The following is a 17,993-nucleotide window of genomic DNA, read 5'->3' as shown; positions in this document are numbered from 1 at the left end:
ATTGTCCGGGTATAATGAATGTCTTGTAATTGGTCATGGCTAATTCCCAGGTATAAGAAACGTTATGTGATTGGTGATCATTACTACCTAGGTTTAATGAATGCTCTGTGATTGGTCATTGTTAGTACATGGGTAAAATGAATGTGCTAGGATTGGCCATTTTCCTTCCAATTACCTGGATATAATGAATGCTCTGTAACTGGTATAATGGAGACAATGTTACATTGTATCCTGTCACCTGTGTATCAATATGCGGAAACACCTCCCCCCCACCCAGCTATTTATCTCTATATTTTCCCCAACAGGCTCGCAAGGCTCTTGCCGAAAGACAAAAAGATCTGGAAGTAAAAACTCAACAACTAGAAATTAAACTGAGCAACAAGACAGAGGAGGACATCAAGAAAGCACGACGGAAGTCCACACAAGCAGGTAAGGAACTTGTATGTCACCCCCCTATACTGGAGCGCAGGAACATCACTGGAGAGTTTTATTGACTGGGAGGTTTTTATAAATATTTTGTTTTTGGGTTCTCTTTCTTCTTTGTGTTTGGTTTATATTTTGTGATTTTTTACTTTGTTATTTCTTGATGGAAATGAGAGAAATAATAGATTGTTCTCTTCTTAATGAAGATTCCAAGGAAATAGAAATTTACAAAATAACTGTGAGAGAAACATTACTGGTGCCTTATGACAGTGTACAAATGGCTGGTCTCTCTGCCCCTTGGCTGCATATCTGGTTGTTTGCACCACCCCCATGGCAGCATACATATAGTTGGTTGCTCCACCCTCATGATAACGTACACATGGTTGGTTGCTCTACCACAATGGCAGCCTACATAGGGCTGGTTGCACCACCCCCATGGCAGCATGCATATGATTGGTTGCACCAACATCATGGCACCATACATATAGTTGGTTGCTCCTCCCCAATGGCAGCCTACAATAGGGTTGGTTGCTCCATCACAAAGTTGGTGTACATGCTCCGAACCCCATGGCAGCTTTCATTTGGTTGGTTGCTCTGCCCCAACAGTAACCAACATATAGTTGATTGCTCCATCCCCATGGCATGCATATATGGTTGGTTGCTCCACCCCCATGGTAGCTTACATATGGTTGGTTGCTCTGCCTCCATGGCATTGTACCCCCCCCCCATCCCCCCATAGTAGAGTACATATGGTTGGATGTTCCTCCCCATGGCAGCATAGGTTTTGCTGGTTGCTTTGCCTATTTGGAAGCATACCCCACTTGCTTAGCCCAAGGATAGCCTATATATGGTTGGTTGCTTCACTCCATGGCTGCTTTCATTTGGTTGGTTGCTCTGCCCCAAAGGCAGCATACATGTAGTTGATTGTGCCATCCCCATGGCAGTGCATATATGGTTGCTTGCTATTCCTCCCATGGCATTGTACTTATGGTTGGTTGCTCCAACACAATGACTCTGTCAATTTCTGGTTGCTTCTCCTCCATGGCAGCATGCATATGTAAGTTGTTGCATCCCATGGCAGCCAACGTATGATTGGTGCTCCAACCCCATGTATGAGTACATATGGTTGGATGCTCTATCCCCATGGCAGTGTACATATGGTTGAATGCTCCTCCCCATGGTAGTATAGATACTGTTGGCTGGTTTGCCTGTTTGGCAGCATACCCATGGTTGCTTACTTGGCCCAATGGTAGCATACATATGGTTGGATGCCATATCCCATGGTAGAGTACATGCAGTTGGATGCTCCTTCAAATGGCAGCATAGATATTGTTGGTTGCTTTGCCTACTTGGCAGGATATGTCACTTGCTTGGCCCAATAGTAGCATACATACAGTTTGTTACACCACCTCATGGTAGCATACATGTTGTTGGTTGCTCTGCCCCAAAGGCAGCATATATATATTTAATTGCTCCATCCTCATGGCAATGCATATATGGTTGTTTCCTATACTACCCCAGGGCAGTATAAATATGGCTGATTGTTCCACCCCATGGAAGCCTATATTTGGTTAGTTGCTCCAGCCCCATGAGTATGTATGGGTGAATGTTCTACCTCCAAAGCAGTATACCTGTTGTTAGATACTCTTCTGCTGGGCAGCATAGATACTCTTGGCAGCATATTTATGTTTGCTTACTTGGCCCCATTGTAGCATATATATGGTTGGCAGCATACAACTCTTTTTTTTTACCCTGAAGGAAGCAAAACAAATAATGTAGTTGATTGCTCCATCCTCATGACAGTGTTTGTATGGTTTTTTTTCTACACCTTCCCATGGCACAGAGTACATGTGGTTGGATACGCTACCCCATAGCACCATAGATATTGTTGGTTGCTTTGCCTACCTGGCAGCATACTTATGGTTGCTTACTTGGCCCAATGGTAGATACAATACATATGGTTGGTTGCCCTGCCGCAGGGATAGCTTCATAATGTTGGTTGCTGTATCTTAGCAACAACATACATATGGTTGCTTTGTTGGCCCAAGGGCACCATAGATACGGTTGGTTGCTAAGCTTCCTAAGAAAAACTTCAGTTGGAATATCGATTTCTTAGTAATTTATAGCTGAAATCTCCAATGGTATGTTTCCATTGGCTCCTTCCACTTCACCAGCCCCTCCTATTAGAGAAGTGCTTGAAGGAAATGTTACCCGCTGACCCTACAGAACCCAACTAAGAACTCTGTTTAGAGCTGATGCCACCGGTGCCTCTAACTGTCAGATGCATATGTTGAATTTTATATTTATTCTCTATTGTTGGCGGAGGCCTCAGCCTGTCATTGTTCATCAGTCTCTATCCAGGATAACTTGAAGAAGCTACCATCATCCAGGCTGTGTGCAGACACACAGATTGTCAGGGTATCTGGAGACCGTGCTTCAGCTGCTCCTCAATAGCAGCAAAAATATTTTTTCTTCTATGAGAAGTCATCTGTGCAGCTTCTTGTTTTCGATGGATAATCAGATTTTGAATTAACGCTCCACGTTCTCTCCTTCACAAAAGTGCAATAATACCTGAATTGTATAAAGACAAAGTTGTCAGGTTCCTGGATAGATTTCTGTGACCTTCATGAGGGTCTTCCTTCTACTTTCCTCCTCCTCTCCACACTCCACACAGGCTTTGATGTATGCTCGGCCGTGATATCATGAGCTAAGACCCGCCATTTTGTCCCGCCACTCTCTGTCTTACTGTAAGCGATCCCTTGGCAGGAAGTCAATATCTAATTCTCTGTGAAGCGTCTCCAGCAATCATTGGGAATAATGGATTATCTGTTGGCGAGTTGGGTGCTCCCATCGCCGCCTGTCAGACATAATGAAATATTCTGCTTTAACACTTCTTGAATCAGCGATGGGCGGCCATTAAACAGTGTGCAAGCGTCACTCGGGGCCCATGCACACTGCCGCCTCTGTGTGATCAGTGGAATAATTTTTTCTTATTTATGGCCAATGTCTCGCTGCACCTTGGTTTTTCATAATGAAGTTTTATTAACTTTGTATCCATACAAGGAAGAGAAGGTATATCAAACCCAATATATAAAAGCACCCGTGTGTTACAGCTCTTGCATGTATCACATAGAAGAACAATGTATTCTCCTAATAAATCTAGCACAAAGTTGGTCACAGTAGCGGAGGTTGTCCCTGCTCAAATACCTGGGTCACTGGTAGTGGTATGGCTCTTGGGGGGTGGGCCAACTTGTGTCCATCTAAATGGGTTTATGGTTTAAAACATACAGTAAAATTTGATCTGAGTTCATCTCCATTTAATCTAAAGTAATCTGAGTTTTTAAAATGTAACCAGCTTGCCAAGGTATTGTAATAAGTTTCCTAAATTGGCATTTTTTTAGGATCCTTTGGGCCACTGGTGATATTCTAGACCAGGGGTCTCCAAACTTTTTTAACTAAGGGTCAGATTTCAGTCTTTCAGACTGTGAGGGGACGGACTGTGGCCAGTGGGAGTAGGACATCTACCTGACATCGCTAAACAACGCTTCAGGATTGGTTGTCAGTGAGGGTGAGAAAATGACATATTGCTTGTGGTCAGGAGGAGAAATAGTGCCCCATTATTGATATTGGTGGAAGGAATAGTGCCCTATCGATGGTGTCCAGTAGAAAGAAGAGTGCCCTGTCGTTAGGGAAATGTGCTCCATCAATGGTGTCAGTAAAAAGAACGGTGCCCCATCATTGATAGTCAGTGGGAGGAATAGGGCCCTGTCATTTGTGTCAGTGGGAGGAATAGTGCCCCATAAATGGTGTTGGTAGAAAGAATAGCACCCCATCAGTGTCAGCGGGAAGAATAGTGCCCCATCGGTGGTGCCAGTGGAAGAAATAATGACCCATTATTAGAGTCAGAGGAAGGAATGGTGCCTTGTAGCAGTAGGAGGAATGTGCCCCACGGCCAGATAAAGGCAAGCGAGGGACCATATTAGGCCTATGGGCCACAGTTTGGGGACCCCTGGTTGACAGCAGTGGTTCTCAACCGCTTTTAAAACCAGGGCCCAGTAAATTCTTCCAAAACCTTTCATGCCCCAAGAGTAAAGAATATAGTTTATACTCCCACAGGCTCTGGATGGAGCTGGGTGTCACTGTAGGGGGCTGTGAAGGGGATTAGAGGATTCCACAACTGACGGAATGAGGTTTCCGGAGTGGGCTGGGGAACACTGTAGGGGGCTGTGAAGGGAATTAGAGGATTCCACAAATGATGGAATGAGGTTTCCGGAGTGGGCTGGGGAACACTGTTTGAGATTGGGGTCACTGTGGAGGGCTGGAGGTTCTGCAGCAGGCAGGGGCACTATAGGAGGTTGGGAGGAACTGTAGGACATTGTTGGAGGTTGGAGGCACTATGGAAGGCTGGAGATTCTGCAGCAGGCAAGGGGGCACTCTGGGAGGTTGGGGGGGCACTGTTGGACATTGTTAGAGGATGGGGGAACTATAGAGGGCTGGAGGTTCTGCAGCAGGCAGGGGGTACTGTGGGAGGTTGGGGAGCACTGTAGGACACTGTTGGAGGTTGGGGGCACTATGAGGGGCTGGAGGCTCTGCAGCAGGCTGGGGGGAACTGTGGGAGGCATTTTGGGAGGTTGGGTGGCACTGTGGAGGTTGAGAGCTCTTAGGGGGCCTGGGGGTACTGGGGCCCACTATGGGAGGTTGGGGGGCCTTATGGGAGCTGAGAGCCACTGTAGGAGGTTAAGGGTTCTGCAGCTTGGTTGGAGGCTCAGAAGGAGGAGATGTGGCCATATTTAGTCAATGATGTCACAAACTTCATCACACCTTTGTGGTCATGCATCTGCAGGGCAGGGAATGAAAGGGACAGCCCTGACAACTTCCTTCTGGGTTCAGACCAAACCAAAGCTCATCCCTAACCTAGAGGTCTTGCAGTATTTCAGGATCAGACTTTTGGCTGCGATTAGGAGGTGGGGGTGTCATTGATTTCCAGTAGCTCGGGATGGACATGGGTGTATTGTGGAATAATAGTACACATCCCACTTCATGCAGTAGCAGAGCAGGGAAGACTTGCTCAGCTCTAAGGAGGTGTGGCCACATATAAGCTGGGAGTTCTGCTGCGGAGATATCGCTGCTTACCAAGGCATAGAAGAAGCAGACATGGGGTTCAACGTATTAGCAGACAAAACTGAATTTTTTTTTAGGTGGAATCAATCTTCAATAATTGAATTGTGAAAATTGATTGTGCTATAAAATCCAAATCTTGTGATTTTCTGCAGTCACATTTTGTATGACTGACCTGCATACAGAGAAATTGTTTCCATATTGTTGTATATATTCAGCTTTTTTCATTATTTAAGTCTATTCAGCATTATTGCCATCAACTTGCCAAGTATGAATGATTGATGTTCCATCAATGACTGTGTAAAATAAAGGTTTCATATCAATCCTCTAATTCCCCTCCCCCATCCCCTCCAGTTACATTGTGACAGCAATCTTTATAGAACATCGATACAAAATAACTTAAATTGTGTGTTTTCTTCTAGGAGATGACCTGATGCGCTGTGTGGATCTGTACAACCAAGCACAGTCAAAATGGTTCGAAGAGATGGTGACCACCACCCTGGTAAGTTCTTTTTATTTCAATATTTAGGAGTACCTAGGATTTTTATGTTCAGGAGGCAAAAAACATCTAGTAAGAGTAGTGGCTTTCTAGAGGATGATTGACCTCCACCCATCGCCTGTCTGGCTACTTGACCTCCACTGTAGAGGCTGCACCCTGTCTAATGACCTGACTTCCACCATAGGGTCCTCAAGGCTGCGCCTCCTTCCTGTTCATCATACAGCCCCCCCTAGTGACCTGACCTCCACCACAGAGCTCCAGAGTCTGCTCTCCCTTTCTGTTCACAGTACAGCCCCCCAGTGACCTGACCTCCACCACAGAGCTCCAGAGTCTGCTCTTCCTTTCTGTTCATAGTACAGCTCCCCCTAGTGACCTGACTTCCACCACAGAGCTCCAGGGTCTGCACCTCCTTTCTGTTCATAGCACAGCCCCCCCTAGTGACCTGGCCTCCATCAGAGAGCTCCAGCGTCTGCTCTTCCTTTCTGTTCATAGTACAGCCCCACCTAGTGACCTGACCTCCACCACAGAGCTCCAGAATGTGCACCTCCTTTCTGTTCATAGCACAGCCCCCCCTAGTGACCTGGCCTCCATCAGAGAGCCCCAGCGTCTGCTCTTCCTTTCTGTTCATAGTACAGCCCCACCTAGTGACCTGACCTCCACCACAGAGCTCCAGAATGTGCACCTCCTTTATGTTCATAGTACAGCCTCCCCTAGTGACCTGACCTCCACCACAGAGTTCCAGGGTCTATACTTCCTTTCTGTTCATAGTACAGTCCCCACTAGTGATCTGACCTCCACCACAGAGCTCCAGGATCTGCACCTCCTTTCTGTTCATAGTACAGCCCCACCTATTGGCCTGATCACCACAGAGCTCCAGAGTCTGCACCACTGTTTTGTTCATCGTATAGCTGATCTTGGATGAGTTTTTCAGTTTTGTTGCTTTCAATCAGTTGCCCATAGCATTTAATGATTATAAATACACTGCATATCTGAACACACATGCCATGAGGCTGTCTGCCATCCTGGTTGGTTTTGACCAATCCGCGTTTACAAGCGTTTGGCGTTTGAAACGCCGGTAAAATCTACTCAAGTTTGGTGTGTTAAAAAAACTACTGTAAACTCAACTGCCTGTAAACGACAATGTGTACATGGACACATAGGAAAACATTAGGGAGAGTTCAGGGGCTGCTGAAAAAACGCAGAAAAGCTCCTAAATGTCAGTTTATCAGCTGCAGTGTACATGAGCCCTAATACTTACCTGAGCCCAATCTTGATCCAGCAATGTGCATGAGAGCAGCGGCTCTCTCCCTCCTCATTGGCTCAGACATAGCAGACGGAGGCAGTGGCTCCCTCTGCTGCCAATCACAGCCAGTGAGGAGGGAGCAGGGGATAGGGACGAGCCGTGCTCTGTGTGTCTTATAGACACACAGAGCGGGACTCAGGGGTGAATATACAAGAGAGCTCCCATAGCAAACAGCTTGATCTGGAGGCACACGGCAAGGGGAAAAGAGCTAGGAGCATCGGTTGGGGGACCCAAGAAGGGGAGAACTGGGGCTGCTCTGTGCAAAACCATTGCACAGAGCAGGTAAGTATAACATTTGTTATTTTTTTTTTTTTAATTGCCTTTTACAGTCACTTTTGCAATACCACCCCCAACCCAGTCAAAATGTCTGAGGGGTGTGATGTAGGTTTCTTTTTATTCCTATTATGCTCCAGTGGACACAACTTTAATGGCACCTATCCCAAATACATCTATATTTCCATTTGATAAGGTTTTACAACCAACATATTAATTAGTAGAATTAAATTGTGATTTATTTGATATCAGCCATGATAAAATCCTGATGTATGATTCTTTCGTGCCTGATTATTCCATTGGACCTCGTAATTTAGTGTCTAACTGGTTGGTATCTTTTTATGAAGATGACTCTATTACTTTTTATGAAGATTACTCCATTACTGTAGGATATTTGAGTTGAGAGTTTGAGATGCATTAAAGTTCAAGTTTAGGTAAAAAAACCAGACTCACAGATACATATTGCTCAACAGCTCTCTTTGACCATTTACAACCAGGCCATTTATGACAGGGCCCTCATTAGGAGTCTTCTGAAGACCTTCTAGTGGAGGACTATGACTTCTCTGCATTCTTTTTTAGCTGACCTATGTCATATCAAATGTGTCTCAGGCTGGGGTAGGCACAGACATGAGATCTAAATCTGACCAATTTGTTGCTGACCCTCACATTTTGAAGAAAATGAGGATGGCAAGGTTACTTAGTATGATTCCCCCATTCTCTCCACACAGTTTGGGGTTGGTCAGACCTCACCTGCACAGAAGTCTAGGACAACCATTTATGGGTGGGAGGGTAAGGGAACTAGAGTGCTGTTGGTGAGGTTTCAAAACGCAGCAGTTGGATTCCTCACTGTATGAAATAATGTCAGATATCTGTAGGTTGGAATGTAAGAGGATTCAAAAGGGTTTTTGGAGTCTCTGTGTGTGCAATTTAAATGGCACTAAGTGAACGTATGAAAACACCCGGAATGGGGCGGAGTTCCTCTGTAATTCTGGTTTCTGTTGCGCAGGAGTTGGAGCGATTGGAGGTGGAGCGGGTGGAGATGATCCGGCAGCACCTTTGTCAGTACACACAGCTACGCCATGAAACGGACATGTTCAACCAAAGTGTGAGTATCTGGAAATATTACTTCTGAACTCATTGATATGCTGTGTGCTAATGTTTGTTATGTTAGGGGCATCTTATTTATTTCAATGTACTACGCTAGAAGGGTGCATGAATGTGCTTTTTTTTTTTTGTAATGCAGTGCACTACATGGTAGTGCATAAGTGGTACACTGCAAGACATGAGTGCATTGGGGTGCTGTTAAGAATGAATAGCTCCACAGCAAACCAATGCACTAACCATAAAACCCACTGGTGTGTTGCGGTGTCATACATTATTAATTGCACCCCAAAGCAAATTGCCAACAGCTTTACCTTGCAATACACCACAACATACAGTATTGTGCTATGCATTGTGGTGTGCTGTGCTACATATATAATTGCAGTTCTGTGAGGTATTACTGTGCTGGTAACAATCAGATGGAGAAGCTGGCCCCTTGGCAGTCTCATTGTCAGCACAAGTGACATACTAAACCCCAAGATTTGGATTGTCACCTGCACTGGCCATTCACAAGTTCAGTGACATATCATACCCACAAATTTCGATCGTCACCTGCAGTGGCCATTCCCAGGCTTAGAAACATATCGTACCCCCAGATTCTGATTGTCAGGCTTAGTAACATAATGTACCCCCAGATTCTGACTGTCATCTGCACTGGCTATTTCCAGGTCCCGTGACATACCATACCACCAGGATCCGATCATCACCTGCACTGGTCATTCCAAGACTTTGTGACATACTGTACCCCCAGAGAACTATCGTCACCTGCAGTGACCCATCCCAGGCTCAGTGACATACTGTACTCCCAACGTCCTATCATCACCTGCAGTAGCCATTCCCAAATTTGGTGACATACTGTACCCCCAGATTCTGATTGTCACATACAGTGGCCATTCCAAGACTCAGTGATATACTGTACCCCTATATTCTAATTGTCACCTGAACTAACCATTCCCAGACTTGTTGACATACTGTACCCCCAGATTCTGATTGTCACCTGCAGTGGCCATTCCAAGACTTGTTGACATACTCTTAGATTGTAAGCTCCCACGATCAGGGCCCTCCTAACCCACTTGTATTGAACTGTATTGTTGCTGTATTGTCTCCCGTTGTAAAGCACAGAGCAAACTGTTGGCGCTCTATAAATCCTGTATAATAATAATACTTACTGTACCCCCAGATTCTGATTGTCACCTGCAGTGGCCATTCCAAGACTCAGTGATATACTGTACCCCAAGATTCTAATTGTCACTTGTACTGACCATGACTTGTTGACATACTGTACCCCTCAAGTTCTAACATCACCTGCAGTAACCATTCCCAAACTTGGTGACATACTGTACCCCCAGATTCCATTTGTCACCTGCAGTGGCCATTGCAAGACTCAGTGATATACTGTACTCCTAGATTCTGATCGTCGGCTGCAACAGCCATTCCCAGGCTCAGTGCTCATATTGATGGATGGTCTCATTCATTGATCTTTCTTTCTTTCCAAAAATGTAAATTCCTGCAGAGAAGAATTCCCAAAATAGTGTCACCAAGAGGTTGGTTGATCTTTGGTCAGTGACTAGCAAGCCACAAAGTCCATTTTATAGGACAACCAATAGAAAAGTGTCCTCAGTGTAGAAACTGGAGGGTCATCCTGGTCCTCACATGGCCACTTACCACCAAATAGAAATGTTAGCCAAGGGAGTCAGGCAGCACTTTAAAGGGAACCTCTCACTATAGTGAATCCCTGGCATAGCCAAGGCTCCTGACTGGTGCCAGTTCCAGGCTGGCATGTCTCTGAGATACTGTAGAGCACGGGTGTCAAACTGGTGGCCCTCCAGCTGTTGCAAAACTACAAGTCCCACCATGCCTCTGCCTTTGGGAGTCATGCTTGGAACTGTCAATCTTGCAATGCCTCATGGGACTTGTAGTTTGGCAACAGCTGGAAGGCCGCCAGTTTGACACCCCTGCTGTAGAGGCTCGGACCAGGAATTAGTACTGATTCCTGGAATTGGCCACTGGAGTCCCATAGTTGCCCTGGCCAAGCAGGCAAATGGTATGTTGTTTGTATGGGTACCTTAAAACATATGTCAACCCAAAATCCAATCCCGAAAAATAACCCCCATAATTACCCCTCCCCAATCCTATAAAGTAATCTTTACCATGTTCCTGTCAATGCAAAAGTAATTTTCACTCTTTCTAAATCTGCAGCTTTCATAAAAAAAAACCAGGTGAACCTGCCATGAAGGTCCTTCTTCAGGCACTTCCTGTTATAGGGTGACAACGCTTTGTCCCTGTCTCCCAATTGCACTCCTGTGTTGTCACCTGGTCACACAGGCTTTCCATGGAGACTACAAGTGGCCATTTCAGCACACACTACACAGGCATGGCCCACTGTTGTCACCATCAGGAAACCCACTGTTAGAAATGCCATGCAGCCATTGCTGGAGTGCCTGTAGACAAGAAGTGTCTGAAAAGAGGCTGCAGGAGATCAGCAGGCCTGAAACAAAGGATGAATGTAGGATTGTAGCAAACCATGATGTGTGTCACAGTTCATAGTACACTTTAAATGCCATCAATTTAGGGTTTACACCTCTTTAACCCAAGTGTGTGTTTCCCTACAGACGGTGGAGCCGGTGGACCAGCTGCTGCAGAAAGTGGATCCGGCCAAAGACAGGGAATTGTGGGTGAAAGATCACAAGACAGGGGACATCCGACCCATCGACATGGACATATAGACTTTCCCGACGCACAGTTTCTGCGGAGTTCCTCTGGTTGGGGCTCCTGTATATATTTCTGTGAGATACAAAAAATGCCGCTGATTCCCGTGTCACCAAATGGTTGAAATGGGACGCGGCGAGGTCTGGGACTGTGAACGCCGGTGACACCAGGGACATGGCAGAGTCTGTGAAATTGGATCATGTACAGGACCCTCACCAGCCATCTGAGGTCTTATTATTCTCTATACGGCGTCCAATCAGCATACCCTTTGCATTCGGCGTACACAGAATCCGATATTCCCGAAGATCGAAGGAAGGACTCTGCCGAGCTCTGTATATAAATTGTCCTCATTATCCTCATCGAAAATCTGCAATCTTTTCCGTGGACTCTTGTTCCCTTGTATGATGTCACCATATTTGTAACTACCCAGTACAAATGCAGAGATTTCAACATTCGCTCCTGTGTGTGGCCGCTCCTCACCTGCAGCATGTTATAACTGAATGCGTCTGAACCAGGAAAAAAAAAAAGTCACAGCCATGATGCAAAGTCAGTTATGTTCGCTCTGCTCCTGCATGAGCTGCAAAGGAATTCAGCATGACGTCAGGGCACAGACCCCTAATTGTGATTTACTTATGAGCTGATATATCATTGCCCACAGCAGAAAAAATTGTATACACCATCCCAAATATATAGCAGCCGATGTCTGCTTCTATCACAGGCTTCTCACTAAGGTATTTGCTTCAAAAAGGAAATAATGGGTTTAAATAGTATGTATGACTTGTGTTGGCCTCCTATGTCTTTAGAAGTTCCCATTGCACCAGGGGTGGACTGACCATTTAGTCCCTCAGGCACTGCCTGAGGGCCTGGGGTCAGTCCATAAAATGCCCCTGGTACCTTTTTTATTTTTTTGAGTGTGGGCAAGGACACAGGGGCCCCATGATCCCCTATTGCCTGGGGGCCCCATGAGTTGTCAGTCCGCCCCTGCATTGCACCCAATTAAAGCTTTTGCACACATTGCTCCTGATTGCAAGTAGAGATTGGGAACTTTCCATTAGCCACCAGTAACTGTGGCAGGAGCGTGCATGGTGCCCGTTCTCGGCACAGTTCTGGGTTTTTTTGGGTACGCATATATGCAGCCTCTCTGTGTTAAGGCCCACCCTCTGAGAAGCCACATATATGCGTGTGGCCGACGGGATGGAGTTAAAGTGTTACTAAACCCCCAACAGTACAATCAGTCTGTAGATGCAGTAAAGCATGCTTGTTATACTCACTGTGGAACCTAAGGGGTTAATCCTCTGCATTGTGTAAAAAGGCTGTTTGATCCTGTCACCTCTGATCCTCCCTTCTTCCAGTGCCCCCTCTTATCTCCTGATAAGACATATTGTGTGGAGTGACTCTGCACATGCTCAGTTTGGTGTGTATTGCTAGAAAGGATTTTTTTTTCTTGGGAGAATGCATGTGATCAGCACAGGGGTTCTGCATCCTCCTAGAGCAGAATGGAAACTCCTCCTACAAGCTTTAACCAGTGCTTGGCTGGACACTGAAAGAAGTCACGAGACTGCTATATACCGCTGATAAAAAAAGGGATTTAGCAGTTTATATTTACTAAAATAATTGCACTTTCATGTTGTGTGTACTGTGGGAGACCAGATATAGTGAATGCAGGGTCCAGGGAGACCGGATATAGTGAATGTAGAGTCCAGGTAAACTGGATATAGTGAATGCAGAGTCTGGGGAGACCGGATATAGTGAATGCAGGGTCCAGGGAGACCAAATATAGTGAATGCGGGGTCCGGGGCGACCGGATATAGTGAATGCGGGGTCCGGGGAGACCAAATATAGTGATTGCGGGGTCCGGGGAGAGCGGATATAGTGAATGCGGGGTCTGGGGAGACCGGATATAGTGAATGCAGGGTCCGGGGAGACTGGATATAGTGAATGCAGGGTCCGGGGAGACCGGATAAAGTGAATGCACTATGTCCGGGGAGACCGGACATAGTGAATGCAGGGTCCGGGGAGACCGGACATAGTGAATGCAGGGTCCAGGGAGACCGGACATAGTGAATGCAGGGTCCGGGGAGACCGGACATAGTGAATGCAGGGTCCGGGGAGACCGGACATAGTGAATGCAGGGTCCGGGGGGACCGGACATAGTGAACGCAGGGTCCGGGGGGACCGGACATAGTGAACGCAGGGTCCGGGGGGACCGGACATAGTGAACGCAGGGTCCGGGGGGACCGGACATAGTGAACGCAGGGTCCTGGGAGACCGGACATAGTGAACGCAGGGTCCGGGGGGACCGGATATAGTGAACGCAGGGTCCGGGGAGACCGGATATAGTGAATGCAGGGTCTGGGTTTAGTAACACTTTAACAATCAGCAATGCCGAGACAAGGTCATTCAGCAACCAAGGCAAAGATACCAAACTGTGCCCCCCCTTCATGATGTGCGGCTCTTGGTATCCGCTTAGGGGGTGTGTAACTAGTACCTCCTTCCCAGCTCTCTCCTCTCTGCTCCCAGCTTGGGCCTGACAAGAGTAGCGATTCCACTGTTACTACTCCTGTCAGCCTTGTAACAAAAGGAGCTCAGCACAGGATGCCCCCATCCCTGCAATAAACCACTGCGCCCAGGGCAGCTGCCCCTCCTGCCAACCCTTTGACCCGGCCATGATAATCAGTAAAAAAAACAAAAAAAGAATCTGTGTTGCTGGACAGGGTTTCAGTCACGTACACGCATATACGCCACATTTCAGGGAAAGCTAGAAGTATTTCTATCCATGTATACACATTGGTGCCAATACCACCTGTACTATACAGCCCATCCTCACGTTTTTTGCAAAGGAACTTTCTACCAGGAATCCAATGTTCATACTCCAGTATTGTGTGCAAGAACCCTTCGTGTTTTGCTGGGGGCCAATGCTCACATGAACTTAGCCCTTCCATTGGCTCGTTTAACAAAGCAAAGGCTAATGATGAGTCAACCCACCATCCAATCAGAGGGCGTTCTGCTGTACTGCAGCGAATGACATATGGCATCCTATTGGCTGCTTTTTGCCTTCTTATCCAACCCAGCGGGTGTCTACAGTTCCCCCATGGCAACCCATGAACATTTTCTATTGGTCCTACTGAGTACTTGCAGAGCCTGTTCTGCCATTAAGAACTAACCAGGTTAGAAATTTGGTGTATGCAGGTGATGATTTTTTAGTATTTAGAACGGATCTGCCACCCTCTAGGCGAAGTGCTGTAGAATGGACTGAAACAACATAGACATTTCCTTTTACAATGATCCAGCATGGCCACCCCACCAGGAAACATAGTCGTTTAGTGATCTGCTGCATATCCACCTTCCTGATCAAAGGATTCCCTCAAAGGACTGGGAGCACCTATGCAAACTCCTCACCCAGGCCGGTGCAAGTCCTGGCTGTACAGTAGTGTTGTGTTGTTACAATGTTTAAATGATGTTGATACAATGTTGATGCATGTAACGCATACAGGGAGGACTATGTAACAAGCTGAGTTCACTACAAAATTGCCAAATTATTATTTTGATTTCTTCATTCTGTGCAGAATCCAGATGGACACAACTTGTTTTCATGTGGTAAGGTTTGCTGCATCAAGGCCAACTATTCACTTTTAAAGCCAACCTTCCATGGCAAATGGAAGATGCATTTTATTCTAGTCCTCTGTCCTCCAACACAAATGGCTTATTAAACATTTATAAAAAAAAACCCAAAAACTCAACCCTTGCCCCCAATGCTTTAGGAAAGCACAGGTGACATCATCGTGCCTCTTGCTAAAACTGGAGGCCCAAAATCCCACGAGAAGGCATTCCAGCCAAGTCCATTCTCATGGGATTTTGAGCCTCCAGTTTTGTTGTCCTGGATGCACTGGAGACCAGAGCTAAGTGGTGTTCACTTAATTTTTTTGATGAACTTAATGGCTTTTTGGGGGCTAGAAAATTAGAGAACCATCTGTTTGCCATGGAGGTGCAAAAAAACACCCGAAAAACTCAACCTTCGCCCCCAATGCTTCTCGGAAGCACTGGTGACATCATCATGCCTCCTGCTAGAACTGGAGGCTCAAAATCCCACGAGAAGGCATTCCAGCCAAGTCCATTCTCATGGGATTTTGAGCCTCCAGTTTTGTTGGGAGGCGTGATGATGTCACTCATGCCTCCTGGATGCACTGGAGACCAGGGCTGAGTGGTGTTCACTTAATTTTTTTGATGAACTTAATGGCTTTTTGGGGGCTGGAAAATTAGAGAACCATCTGTTTGCCATGGAGGTCAAATTGGTCGTATCAATCCATGAATCACTCTTTCCTACAATGTACAGGGCTCATAGCAGGTTCTGTTCTGTCTGACAATTGGAACTTCCATGCCAAACTGAGGGTTCTCTTAATTGCCAGAAACGCTCTAGGATTTGGTGATGCTTATTTTATATTCAGACCAAGAAGACCTGTCGAAGGGCAAGCGCCATACAGATCTTCCCTGTCTGAGCTCTTTTTTGCTGCTCACAATTATTATGTTTACATTTTTTTTTTTTACTTTCTGTTGTGTGTTTGGAATGCCAATAGTTTTCAGCTTCCAAACAAGTATGTGCAGCCAGTAAGAACATGCATGAACCTGCAACTTTAAATAAGCCAATAAGAACACCGGAATGATGACGGTACAGGATGTGCCCATCTGATAATGAGCTGCAATGTAAATTAGGAAGAGGTTGTAGGTGACATTATTGATGCATGGAAGAGCATAGGAAAAGATGGAGGAGACTTCACTTCTGAAGGACTCCGCTCCTTCCTCTATAACTCTCCTCTCCTGAAATACTCTGCACTGCTGGAGGACTCCGCTCCTTCCTCTATAACTCTCCTCTCCTGAAATACTCTGCTCTTCTGGAGGACTCCGCTCCTTCCTCTATAACTCTCCCCTCCTGAAATACTCTGCTCTTCTGGGGAACTCTAATTCTTCTGAAATACTCTACAGAAAGAGCAGAGTCCTCCAGCAGAGCAGAGTATTTCATGAGAGGAGAACTAAAGAGGAAGGAGCAGAGTCCTCCAGCAATGCAGAGTATTTCAGGAGAGGAGAGTTATAGAGGAAGGAGCAGAGTCCTCCAGCAATGCAGAGTATTTCAGGAGAGGAGAGTTATAGAGGAAGGAGTGGAGTCCTCCAGCAGAACAGAGTATTTCAGGAGAGGAGAGTTATAGAGGAAGGAGCGGAGTCCTCCAGCAATGCAGAGTATTTCAGGAGAGGAGAGTTATAGAGGAAGGAGTGGAGTCCTCCAGCAGAGCAGAGTATTTCAGGAGAGGAGAGTTATAGAGGAAGGAGTGGAGTCCTCCAGCAGAGCAGAGTATTTCAGGAGAGGAGAGCTAGAGGAAGGAGCAGAGTCCCCCAGCAGTGCAGAGTATTTCAGGAGAGGAGAGCTAAAGGAAGGAGCAGAGTCCCCCAGCAGTGCAGAGTATTTAAGGACAGTGGAAGGAACCTATTAAAATAATATTTAGTGCAGATATATAAGATATTTCATTTTTTTACCCTTTGTAAAGACTTGTAGCTCCCTGATGGAGATGTACAAATGAATGCACACTGATGTAATATAGCACTATAATAAAGCTTGCTACATGGTCCTCAGCAGGTTTATGGGATGTATAAATCACGAGCTATAGGAAATATTTCTTGATATAGCTGCCAAAATACTTTTTATCATTTTCAAGTCTATTTTTCACAACTGTTGGAAGTTTATGATCTTCTAAATGTTACCTGTAGCTCTTTTTTGTACATCAGAGTCCCTTACCCCCTCCCCCACCCCTATCCCCCACATTAGAACTTCATCTTTTGTACAGATATATTGTAAGAAAAGTCATTTTCAGAGTATATAAATACTAATTTAAGATTATAAAGTTGATTATACTGGGACCGAAATGACCCCCAAATGGTGTGTAAACGTACTTTGTACATTGTTCCGATTTTGTGTTCAAGTCGTGAAGTTATTACAAATGTTTTGTCTTCATTTTCTATAAGAATTGTTACAGAGAAATGAATGCCTTTTTATTTTTTGGCTGAAACAGAGAAAACAAAATGGTTATAAAGAATACAAAGTCCTGTCATTTGGTCCTCCGACGTCTGAACGAAGTGACAGAAATCTGTTTTATCTTCCAGTATTCAATAAAATCCAGATTATATATATTGATCTCAGACTGGAGAGTCTAATTGATGTGACTGGAGAATTACCTGAATGGCGGGGTCCGTGTCCGTTCTTTAAGGGGGAGAAAACCAAAACAGTTTCTTTTTTGGAGGAAGGGGTAGCCCACTTTTTGGGTTTGTTTTGCTATGGAATTGATGGAAAAGCACCAGACGTTTGTCTGTGTGTCCTTCATCGTGTACTGATGACATCAAGACAACAGAAAGGTAAAAGGTAGCCAATGTGTTTTAGAGGCTCAAAAGGGTTCAGACTAGGATCTGAACATTCCTAAGCTCATCCTTAATTGAGTCCTATAGCAAATTACGTCATTTCTTACCCAAACCCTGATGAAGGGGGATAGTTCAGCCTTTAATTTCAATATATAAAATCAATCC

General features: G+C 45.6%; 1 protein-coding gene across 1 annotated transcript in view; it reads left to right on the top strand.

Annotated features, from left to right (window-relative positions):
• The window catches only part of GAS7 (growth arrest specific 7), a 78,894-nt gene extending 61,289 nt beyond the window's left edge, over nucleotides 1–17,605 (top strand). Inside the window, exons 7-10 of the mRNA XM_089657914.1 lie at nucleotides 306–429; nucleotides 5,964–6,043; nucleotides 8,623–8,721; nucleotides 11,330–17,605. Coding sequence (XP_089514040.1) covers nucleotides 306–429; nucleotides 5,964–6,043; nucleotides 8,623–8,721; nucleotides 11,330–11,443 — 417 coding nt within the window. The 3' untranslated portion in view covers nucleotides 11,444–17,605. The remainder of the gene's footprint in view (nucleotides 1–305; nucleotides 430–5,963; nucleotides 6,044–8,622; nucleotides 8,722–11,329) is intronic.
• The last annotated feature ends 388 nt before the right edge of the window (nucleotides 17,606–17,993 follow it).

Source organism: Staurois parvus, unplaced genomic scaffold, assembly GCF_062004578.1.
Source record: "Staurois parvus isolate SC_StPar_1 unplaced genomic scaffold, SC_StPar_1.0 ptg001041l, whole genome shotgun sequence".
NCBI lineage: Eukaryota > Metazoa > Chordata > Amphibia > Anura > Ranidae > Staurois > Staurois parvus.
This window is presented reverse-complemented; position numbering and strand designations above follow the sequence as displayed.